Raw genomic sequence first — 10,892 nt, 5'->3', positions numbered from 1 at the left:
TCAGGCACAGATGCCGGACAGCAGGGCCGAGAGTCTCCGCTCGATGCACAGCTTGCCTGGAGCGAGGGAGGGAGGGGGGGTGGGCACCACAGTGAGCAGGCAGCGGCTGCCCCCTCCCGCCCCCGCACCCAGGGGCCCAGCGGACACTGACACTTGGCGATGTTCTCCACGTCTGCCTGGTCCGAGAGGATCTGCTGCAGCCCCTCCATGAGCAGCAGGGCCTTGTGGTAGCGCTGGACACAGTCCTCCCGGCGGTGGAACATCTCATCCAGGGCGGCCGACTGCACCTGCCGGGTGAGGGTGGAGGCTGGGCCCAACTGCCCTCCACAGAGACGGGGGACCCAGGGCTGATGGCCGCACGAGCCACAGGGCAGCACACTGTGGGCGCTGCCAGGTCACGCGCAGTCTCGACAGAGGCTTGCTCGCCGCAGGCAGCCGGGGTTACAGGGCAGGCGACCGGCCACCCGCACCAGGCAGAGCACTCCCTCGGTCCCGGTCTTGTCAGTGATGGTCACCCCTGGGGGAGGGGGAGCTCGGGGACGAGGAGCCCAACTGTTCCCGAACGTCTCTTCGGGCTGTGTTTTTACTGCATGAGTGAATTTTCTCAAAAACAGGCATTGCCTCAGAAGCAGCACTTTTTGGGCACAAGGACCCCAAAGCAACAGACGCAGAGTACTGAGCAGGGCCCCTCCAAGCCCCTCTTGCCTTCACGCCGTAGCTCCCAGCTGGGCTGCCTGCGTTGGTTCCCTCTAAAGAAGGAACCAACTCACCTGCTAAGAGCCTTGAAAACCAGGTTCCCCATTTTCCAGGTAAGGAACCTGAGTTTCAGGGAGGGACATGCCTGGGCCGTGGAGCGAGGCAGAAGCCCAGGTGAGCTCCCGGCTCCCCACCAGGGCTGGAGGGGCCCGGGTGACATTTGCTGGCTGAGGGGACAGAGTAGTGGAACTTCCCACCCCGGGAGCGATGCCCCCTGAAATCCGGCAGAGCTGTGGCCGTCAACCCGCCCCTGCCGGCTCCTCAGCCCGCTCTCCCTGCCCTGCCCCACGGGGGCCCTGCCCGTCGTACTGTCTGCACCGCGTGGCTGAAGATGAGCTTCTCGGCGGTGACGCTCTGGATGCGGTCTAGGAGCCGCTGCTTGTCTAGAAAGAAGCGCTGCAGCCGCAGGCTCAGGCTTTGGCAGGACACCACGCTCGTCTTGTACAGCTCGTTCAGCTTCCGCACCACTGTGGGAGGCACCCCGGCAGCTTAGGCCAGCCCCCAGGAAGGGAACCCACGCGACCAGCAGGCAAAAGCCCCTCACTCCATCCCCGGGGCGCTGTCCGACCCCACCTCCTAGGTGCTCTGCTCCAGCAACTCACGCTGCGCCTTCCCGCCCCAGACCCATGGGGGCCCTGCCACAGGGCCTTTGCACATGCCCCCCGCCCCCACTATCCCTCCCCGGGCTGGGCCTGCACCAGGTAACCTCCTCAGGAAGGCCTCCCTCATCACCTCTTCCTCGCTGACCTTCTCCCAGAGATAGCTATCCCTCCCTCCCCGACTCCCCTGCCATGAGCTCAGGGTCTCATGCCCCGAACGCTGCTGCTGCCGCTGCCGCCGCCGCCACCGGCCAAGGCTGCCCTCACCCTGCTTCACGGTGGACGACAGGCAGAGCTTGCCGGCCCGGATCTGGTCGATGGCAGTCTGCAGGCCCAAGGAGAGGAGCTCGGCCGCCTTCAGGTAGAGCACCAGCTGCTCCGCGAAGCTGGAGGGCGGCAAGGACGCGTCAGGGGCAGGGCCCGCACCCCCGCTGCCTCCCCGCGGGGCCCCGCTGGGTACACCCACCTCCACTCGCGGCTCAGCAGGCTGATCTGGTCAGCCACCACGCTCTCCTGCAGCTGGTACTCGGGCCCCCCGGCCGCCTCGCTGGCACTGCCCTTCAGGGCCGCGATCTCCAGGACGTGCTGGACGAAGCCGAGCGTGAAGCGCAGGCTGTGCAGCATCTCCGTGTGCTCTTGCTGGGGAGACGGGGCCACTGAGGGACGCACCTCGGCACCGCCACCAGCCCTGCCCGGACGCCACGCTGGGCCAGGCGCCTGCCCCCGCCGGCCCTCACCTCCATGAGGGTCTCCTCGGGCAGGTCGGGGGCCTCGAAGGTCACGGCCCCCTCCAGGTTGGCGGCAACGGGGTCGGCAAAGCTGCGGCAGTGGCCGGGGGCGGGTACCTCGAGGGGGGCCTCGCCGTAGGCCCCGGGCGCCAGGTGACGGGCGGAGGAGGAGCCTGCCGAGCCGAGGGGGCTGGAGGGGCCCCCTGTGGGGAGAGGGCCGGCCGCCCTCCCCATCAGGCCTCCGCCGCTCTGTGACACAGAGCCGGTCCCCACCCGCTCCACTCCTGCCCCTCTGCGAGCAGGCGCCCCAGCGGAGGCCTCACCCCTCCCGGGCCCCCGCCCACTGCAGGGGCACCCTGGAGTCCAGGGCCAGGGCTTCAGGGGCCTGCCTGTGGGAGCCGTGCCCCCAAGCCTCCAAGGAGGACCCTCCCAGGGCCTCACGTAAGGGTAGCACCCGGCTCAGCTCCTGACTCTACAGCGAGGGCCCCTCCCGCTTCCTGACGGATGGCGCGGGCTGCTGATCCGCCGCAGCCGCGAGGCCAGCGACGGTCCTCACCTGAGAACACGGTGGCACGGGGGCCCTGGGGCGGTGTGGTCCCGCTGGGGGGCGAGCCCACCGTGAATACCACGGGGGAAGGGCTGCCGGCGCCCCCAGCACGGGCTCCCGGGTGCAGGTTCCCTCCGAAGCCAGCAGACGGCCCTGGGAGAGCAAGAGGAGGGGCTCAGGGTCTTCCCGCCGTGGGCGCCCCCACTTCCCAGAACGCTTCCTGGCAGCCCCCTGCACACCGGTCTCCATGGGCTTTTCTTGCAGGCTGTCCACGCTGCCTGAGTCAGGGGCCTGCGTCCCAAAGGCAGCCTTAAGGAGCAGATCCGTGAGGCGGCCGGCGCTGAGGGACCTGCAGGGTGAAGGGTGGTGAACACGTGCCCTGCACCACCCAGGGGATCCAGAGACCCAGGCACCAGGCCACCCGCTGCCCAGGGCCGGCCCCCGGCTCCCCCAGGCAGGGTCTGGGGGCCCCACAGCCTGGTCAGCATGCCCAGCCTGTCCCGACTGTGCTGGCCACCCGGTCCTCCCATCCACCCCGGGCAGTTACTGTCACCCATTGAACAGACGCACAAACTGAGGCTCAGAAGGGGTTGAAGAGGGAGTGAGGTGCCCGCAGACAGCAGGCAGGGCTGGGTCTCTCCTCCTGCAGGCCACGTCGGGGGAATCCCCACCCACTCACCTGCCAAAGGGGCCCTTGGTGTCCTCGGTGGGCCGCAGGCCGGGGCCCAGCTGCTGCCCCTGGAAGGGCCCCGCCTCAGAGAGGTCGGGCAGCGTCCGGTTCCGAGGCGGCGTCATCACCACACCCTGCCGGGCCAGGAGAGTCAGCAAGTTCTGGGAGCTGGGGGTCTTGGTGAAGTCGAACGCGGGCACGGCCTAGGAGGGGCAGGTTAAGTGCTGAGAACGACCCGCCACGGTGACATTAACATCTCAATGGGGTCAGCAGCGCTGGCCTGAGTCTGCAGGGCCCCACGCCGCAAAACCCCAAACTTCCACGACCCAGGTCTTCACAGCAAAGGTGTGAAGGCTGACGCCACCCTGTGCTGGAGAACAGCGATACACGCAGACGCACGCGTCCGACACAAGCCATGCACGTGTGTACCTATGCCCTCACAGAGACACCACAAGGTAGCTGCAGGTTTCTGGCCCCATTTCACAGACAGGAAGACTGAGGCAAGGGATGAGCTAAGTAATGTGCCCATGGTGGCAGCCTGGGTTCTCTGGGGCTCTGGATGCTGGGCCAGGGTCGGGACACTTCCGGTCAAGGGCCAGAGAGCAGGTGTTTTGGCTTTGGGAGCCAGTCTTCGTCAGGGGGACGTGGCCACCCCACATGTGAACGGGGAGACATGGATCTAGCCACCAGCCAGTGCAAGAGGTCTCAGCACAGAGGGCAGGCGCTGCTGTGCTGGAGCACACCAGCCCTGCCTCTGGCTTCCGGGGCCCCTCAGGTCCTGTGGGAATTCCACCAGGCAGAAAGCCCGGTGGCCCGAGCACATACAGAGCCACTCCCCACCCACCCCCCTGGAGACGCGTGGCCCCGTTACCTTGGTCGGGGAGCCCAGAATAGGGGGCAGGGGGTTCCGCTGCAGGAAGTCGGGCAGCTTGGGCGAGCCGCGCAGGGGCCGGCAGGACTGCAGCCCGTGGGAGGGCTGCGGGGGGCTGGCTTGCGGGTGGCCGAACGCCACCCCCAGTGGGTCCGTGGGGGGCTTGGGCAGCTTGGGACGGACCACACGCAGGTCGGACAGGTTCGGGGCACTGTGCAGGCGGCAGCCCAGCCCGGCGCTGTGGGGAGAGTGCTCAGGTGCCGAGGAGCCTAGGGCGGGACAGGACGGGCCCAATCACAGCTGTCCCAAGGACTGCCTGGCCCCGCCCACACGACCAACCAGGACAGTGTACAGAGACCCCCACGCCTGCTCAGGATTCCCTTTACCCTCGTGGCCCCCTGTGCCGCACTGCACCTACGCTCCACTGCGCACCTGAGGAAACAGGCACAGAGGAGCTGAGACACCTGTGCGAGGTGACACAGCATGGCGGGGTCGGGGTGGGATCTGAGCCCCACAGTGGGCCTCCGTAAGCTGAAGGCTTAAGCTCGTTAAAATAGTCTCACGGAGTTTCCTGCCTTCTTTTAATGCAGAAGAGATGACAGTTGTGAACCAGGAAAACGGCCACTATCCCAAGCAGCGACAGGCCAGCCCAGGGAGGTCAGCCCAGCTCCTCCGCCCCTCCCCAGCTCCACCTGCACACCCACTGGGCCGGAGCTGCACCTACCTGGACGAGGGGACCTGCCACCCCGCATCTCGGCTGCTTGGGGGGAGGGCGCCCCGCTCCAGCCTGGCCGCTCGGGGATGGTTCCAACTTGGGGGCAAGAGGGGTTGCCAAGGTCAATGTGGGACAGAGAGTGAGTCCCTCCCCCGCCCCCCGCGTGGAGACTCCCAGTCCCAGCTCCGAGGCTGGGTCCACCGGCGGCGTGCAGGCTCACCCTGGGGAGACGGCGTGTAGGGCCGGCCCCCACCGAGGGAGAACTTCCTGGACAGGGCGGCTCCATGCTCGGCGTGAGACGGGGGTGACAGGCTGGCCCGTGCAAAGCCCAGCGGGCTGGTGCTGCCTGACCTGCGGATGGCAGAGGACCTGCGGGCGCAAGCAGGCACAGGGTGTGAGGGCCCCAGCCACGCCTGGCCAGGGCCACCAGCATGCCACATGTCTGTCCCCCTCCGTTCAAATAACGGGCCTCACCAGCAGCCACAACCCGGTAGGAGCCGCCAGTCCCTGCCAGGGCAGCCCCCAACCCACAGGGGCTTCTGTGAATTACAAAAAAAGGTGCCCTCTCCTCTTCTGAAACTTACAAAAATCGAAGTCAGTTTTGTGGACACAAGACACTTCACTGACATCTACCAGAAAGCAGTCACGGTACAGCTTGAGTGCCAGTATGTCCACAGAGCGGTGGCGCTGACAGTCACGCAGCGTGCAGTCTGCACAGTCGTGTGTGTGAGATGGCCCCGCACCATCCAAGTGGGCTGCATGGGGCCCTCATTACTGTTCTCTAGGATGTGCCTGGCCACGGGGGGCCCGTGCACTCACCGCGCCGCCTGGTACTGGGTGGGCGACTGAAGGCTCTGCTCAATGCGCTGGTAGTTCTGCACCTGAGTGGGGACTGGGATGGGGGCCGAGGCCCCGCACCTGCTGCTGGAGGATGCCCCGGCCCGGCTGTGTGGGGAGAGAGGTTGGGGTCACCGCAGCTGGGGCGCTGGGCTGAACCCCAGGCCCTAACATCCTGGGGCAGAGGCCGCTCCGGGCCACCTGCTTCCTTGTTTCTGCACACGGCCAGCACCGCTTCCCTGGTACCCCGGGCCCCCCGCTCTCTGCACCCAGGTGGCTTCTGGCTGCCCAGCTCCTGCTGGCACTGGGAGTCACCACCCGCTTCACCCCGCAAGCTTGGGAGGCAAGGAGGGAGTGACGACACTGGTCTCTGGTGGTTCCGGTAACCACCCCTGGGCCCCAAGCCCACCCTGCATCCCTTCCACCACAATCCCTTCCTTCCGCTGGACCACCCACAGGGCCCTGGCACCCTGCTGGGGCTGAATGAAGGCAGGGCCTCTGGACATGACCGCTTCCTGCAGGATACGACTGGGGCTGGGGCGCTGTGATGCTGACTGCGTCCCGGGCCCCGCTTACCCTGAGGGGCTGAGGGAGCTGCTGCAGGGCGGGGAAGGAGACGGGGTCCGGCCGCGGCTCTCCAGGCCAGCAGAGGCCGCCAGCGAGCTCCTGGCGGGGACAGGGCGGACGGCAGGGCCTCACATTCAGGCCAAACCAGCGCAGACCCTGGCCCCTCCTTGGGACTCTGTCCTGCACTGGGCACAGCAGACTCGGCACTTCCCAAACTGTCTGACCCAGGCAGGTCAGGGGACAGCCTGAGAGCAGGCATCGCCCTCCCCGCAGAGCCAGCGGGTCTCGGGCTGGGGGCTTACCCGCTGCACATCAGGCTGTCCGGTGGCGGCTTGACACCGACCGCCTCGGCTACCAGGTCACCTGTGGATGGGACACGGGTGAGGCTGGGCCCAGGCACCTCTTCCTGGGCGGGCCCGGGCCACGGCGAGCCCAGCACTCTCCCGTCCCCACTTCTGTCGCTTGCACTGACAACCCCCTTTGCCTGTCTGGACCTCACGGCACTCGGAGACCCTGGTACCCTCCCCACACACCAGCCTTCAGCTAACCCCAGGCTGGGTGTCCACACCTCCCAGTCTGGGCCTCACCCCTCCTCCAGGACCACTGGGTCCCCACCTTCCCGCTGCCCTCCTCGAGCTGCCAGTGGCTGGGTACGGGGCCTCCCCTCCACTGCGGAGCCACGCCGACAGGCTCAGGGTGGCCCGTCGGACACCTGGGCCCGCTCCCACCCAGCCCCGTCCCGGGAGTCTCAGGGCGGCCAAGGCCGTGAGAGAAGAGGTGCCAGCAGCCGGGGTCGCGAGGGGAACTGAGGACCCGAGAACAGAGCTCTGAGGGGGTGGGTGGGGGGCTGCAGCTCAGCAAACACAGCGAGGGCAGCAGCTCCCCACTCGGAGCAGGCGCCCTGGACGCTCCGCGGCGGGCAGGACTCAGCTCTCTTTGGCCAGGCTGATGTGGGGTAGAAGCTTCCAGAAGCCCCTTCTTAGGGGTTCCATCTGGCATGTCTGCAGCGATCTCCCTGCCCAGCCCTGCCTGGTGGCCCCCTGACCTGGAAGCTGGGCCGGGACCATGACAAAGTCATCAGTGTCACAGGACGAGTCCCTGCTGCTGCCGCCCGAGTCCCGGGAGCCCTGCAGGAAGCCGGCGGCCTCGGCCGGGGACGTCAGGGTCTTCTGGAGCTGCTGCTGCACCTCCCCCAGGGACTGGGGGTCAGAGGGGAGGCCTCTGAGACCCGGCCCCAGGGCCTGGGGGAGGGGCCGTGGGGACGAGGCACAGGCTCTGCACATTTCCCTCCCCAGGCCACTCCATCTCCGGTGACCTCCCCACAGGAGCGGCCACCTCACGGAGCCCCCTGCTGCCCAGCACGAGGAGCCGCTTGGCCCCCAAAGGCTCCAGAGGCCCCATGTCAAGCGACTCCCCCGCTGCCCCCCGTGGCCCTGCACAGCGCTCGGGAGGTGGGGTGTCTGGAAGGTCCACCTTCAGGCCTGAGAGAGCCGTGCTCTCTGCCGCCAGCCGGGCCCTGGCCCCCGCCTGGCAGGACGGACGGACGGACAGACAGCCCAAGGGAGGTTCAAGCCCCAGTGCCCCCGCTCCCGAGCACAACCTCGGCAGACCTCACCCCAGCCCTGTGCCGGGGACGCGGGCTGCGGGGTGGGTGGGCTCCCAGGACACGGGGCCCCGACCCGTGGCCACCCGCGCACCCGTGCACACGCAGGCGTGGAGCTGACACGGTGCTGAAGAGACCGATGGGACACAGGGACCCTGAAACAGGCCTCCACCCGCTTCTAACTCTGCCACATTCACAAGCAGAACGTTTCTGAGTCTGGTGTGACGGGACCAGACGACACAGCAGAAATAAAGGCGTGAGCTGGGGCAGGGCGGGAGCCCGAGGAGGTTCCTGCGGACGCCTGCACGCCCCGAAGCCGAGGTGAGAGGAGCCCACAGCCCGCAGCCCGCCACCCTGCGTGACTCACCGGTGGGGAGGCCAGGTGTGAGGTGGAGCTGCTGCTGGAGCTGCTGCCGGACCCCGAGCTTGGGTACGAGGGCACGGGCACGGGCGGGGCTGGCAGAGGGCACAGGTCAGCACCCGTCAGCATGGGATGCTCCACTCCCACCCTGCCCATGTCAACCCCACGCCGAGCACAGCTGCCGGCTCGGGACCCAGCCCGCCCCGGAGGAACCCGGGGACCGGGAGGGGACCTGCGCGAGGGCCCGCCCTCGCCTCTCCAATCCCACCGGGTACTCACACTTCTTCACAGCGGCACTGGCCTCAAGGAAGGGGTGATGGAAAAACTCATCTGCAGGAGGAGGGATGGGCCCAGGCTCAGGAGGGTCCGACGCCAGGGCTCCCAGGATCGAGGCCAGGCCCCACCGTGCCCTGGGGCCCTGTCTCCGCTGCCTCACGCCAAGAACGGAGGGAGGCAGAGCCCCAGCTGGCAGCTCTTGAACACATCTGGTGCCCCCGGCGCGGCCCAGGCCCGGATCCACCCACCCTGCCCACGGTTTTCCCAGCAGTGCTGCCCATCGCAAAACCGGGGATTTTACCATCTCCGCTGCTGGGAAAGGAGCTGCGGGCCCCGGGAAACCCGCTCACTTGCCGCCACAGGGCCCCTGCGAGCGGGGCGCAAGCCAGAGCGCCCTGACCCCCAGGCCTGTCGCGCGAGGAGGCGGGCCAGCCAGCCGGTGCTCACCGAAGTCCATGCGGTCTCTGTGGTTGCGCTGAAGCAGAGACAGGAGCAGCTGTCTCAGCGGGGCCGAGGTCTCCCGGGGGATGCTGGGGGCACAGGGCACGATGTTGACAGGGCAGCCTGCCCGGGGGCGGGGGGCGGGGGGGCGGGGGGGTGGTGTCTGACCCCAGCGGGTCAGGTTGGTTCAGAGGGGCGCGGCGGGCGGGGGGGGGGGGGGGGGGGGGGCGGGGTGTCTGTGTCTGGCGGGAGAGGCACTCACGGGGGGACCAGCGTCTTGTTCTTCTCATAGAAGAGGCGGAGGTCCTGGGGGCTGCTGGCCTGGAAGTGAGGGCCAGGGGGCCAGGTGTGAGCGTCCCCGCTGCTCTCGGCCACTAGCCGCTCAGAGCCTCTGTCTCCCGAGAGGCCCCTGGTCCAGCACTGCCAGCCTGTCTGTCCAAACACTGAGTGCCCTCGCATGCTTCCAAGGAAGGGGCCCCCCTCCCCCCAGCCAGGCTGTGGAACCACGGGGACCACACAGGGGGGCCAGGGGGGCCCAGAGCAAGGATGCTGGCTGGGCCCCCTTCCCACCTGCTGCAGGTGCATCCTGGGTATCTGGTGTGACCGGTCACGTGCCTCTTAAAATTAAAATGTGGCCCGTGCACCCCACCCCAGCAAAGGGCCCCAGAACAAGCTCGCCCCCCCCAAGTGGGCCCCGCCCACACGCCTGTTCATGTGTCACGCGCTCAGCACTGCTGTGTGCCAGGCACTGTTCAAGGCATGGGGGGTACAGCCAAGAGCAAGACAGCCCCTGCCTTCCCAAGGCCAACATGCCAGCAGGGGACAGCCCTCCACTAGTCACTTGCTCACGTGCAGGAAACGGCAGGCAGGGAGGTGCGGGGAGCGGTGATGGGGGCAGCCTAGGTCACCGGGCAGGCAGAGGGCACTTTGGGGCAAGCCGGCGACAGTGGAGAGCTGCCGGGTCGGTCCACGAGGCCAGTACGGGACGCGAGGGCCTGCGGCACGGGCTCAGGGCCCTGGACCCTCTGGGGTCCAGCACACGGCAAGCCACTGCCTTCCAAATGCAGGGTGTACCCCAGAGCTTGGGGTCCTGGTACCAATTTGGTGGGTCATGCCAGCCCTGGAATGGGCAGGAGGGAGGCCACGAAACTTGGTTCAGACATACACGTGGACACACACAGGTACGCCCCAGAGCCAGTGGAGACTCCGGCCTCGGCCCTGAAGTGACTGCATGGTGGGGAGCTGGGCGGCCATGGCACTCCGGCGAGAGGAGGCTGCAAGGCTGAGCGCGCCACGCCCTCTGCCGGGGCCTCACCTGGAAGGGCGCCTTCCCTGTCAGGCACTGGTACACGATGGTACCGATGCTCCACAGATCCGCCTTCCCGTCGTAGTGCTGGGACATGATGACCTCGGGGGCCTGCGGGGGTACAGTGCAGTCGGCGTGACGGCAAGAATGGACGCTGATCGTGCGCTGAGCAAAGTCTGGCTCCAGCCAGGCGCCAGCCAATCATAACACACGCCAGCCGAAGGCCACAGACGTGGCAGGAAACGGTACAGCCACGACGGTTGCCACCCAGAGTGAGGCCACAGGATGGACACGGGAGGGAACGCCACCGCGGACCCCCCTTCCAACAGGACGGGGCAGCAGGGGCTGGGGTGGCCCACCTACCATGTACATGGGGGAGCCGCAGAGCGTGGCCGCCATCATGTTGCTCTGCAGGTACCGGGCAAAGCCGAAGTCGGCTGCAGGCGAGGAGAGGAGGCGTGAGGGGTGTGGCCGCAGCCCCCGGGCCCCCGCCCGTCTCCCCGGGCCTCCCCCGCCCGTCTCCCCGGGCCCCCCCCGCCGGTCTCCCGGGGCCTCCCCCCGTCTCCCCCGGCCTCCTCCGCCTGTCTCCGCAGGCCCCCCCCGGTCCCCCCCCCC

General features: G+C 68.2%; 1 protein-coding gene across 1 annotated transcript in view; it reads right to left on the bottom strand.

Moving 5' to 3' along the window:
- The window catches only part of ULK1 (unc-51 like autophagy activating kinase 1), a 29,109-nt gene continuing 18,217 nt past the window's right edge, over window positions 1-10,892 (bottom strand). The window contains exons 8-29 of the mRNA XM_007462793.1: window positions 10,641-10,714; window positions 10,287-10,388; window positions 9,234-9,292; window positions 8,978-9,060; window positions 8,534-8,584; window positions 8,261-8,349; window positions 7,336-7,489; window positions 6,593-6,653; window positions 6,300-6,389; window positions 5,706-5,831; window positions 5,107-5,255; window positions 4,896-4,982; window positions 4,172-4,440; window positions 3,310-3,503; window positions 2,870-2,979; window positions 2,640-2,783; window positions 2,093-2,286; window positions 1,822-1,994; window positions 1,623-1,741; window positions 1,066-1,223; window positions 152-287; window positions 1-56 (exon numbers count right to left, since the gene is read on the bottom strand). Coding sequence (XP_007462855.1) covers window positions 1-56; window positions 152-287; window positions 1,066-1,223; window positions 1,623-1,741; window positions 1,822-1,994; window positions 2,093-2,286; window positions 2,640-2,783; window positions 2,870-2,979; window positions 3,310-3,503; window positions 4,172-4,440; window positions 4,896-4,982; window positions 5,107-5,255; window positions 5,706-5,831; window positions 6,300-6,389; window positions 6,593-6,653; window positions 7,336-7,489; window positions 8,261-8,349; window positions 8,534-8,584; window positions 8,978-9,060; window positions 9,234-9,292; window positions 10,287-10,388; window positions 10,641-10,714 — 2,678 coding nt within the window. The remainder of the gene's footprint in view (window positions 57-151; window positions 288-1,065; window positions 1,224-1,622; window positions 1,742-1,821; window positions 1,995-2,092; window positions 2,287-2,639; window positions 2,784-2,869; window positions 2,980-3,309; window positions 3,504-4,171; window positions 4,441-4,895; window positions 4,983-5,106; window positions 5,256-5,705; window positions 5,832-6,299; window positions 6,390-6,592; window positions 6,654-7,335; window positions 7,490-8,260; window positions 8,350-8,533; window positions 8,585-8,977; window positions 9,061-9,233; window positions 9,293-10,286; window positions 10,389-10,640; window positions 10,715-10,892) is intronic.

This window comes from Lipotes vexillifer, unplaced genomic scaffold (assembly GCF_000442215.2).
Source record: "Lipotes vexillifer unplaced genomic scaffold, Lipotes_vexillifer_v1.1 scaffold1545, whole genome shotgun sequence".
Classification (NCBI taxonomy): Eukaryota; Metazoa; Chordata; class Mammalia; order Artiodactyla; family Lipotidae; genus Lipotes; species Lipotes vexillifer.
This window is presented reverse-complemented; position numbering and strand designations above follow the sequence as displayed.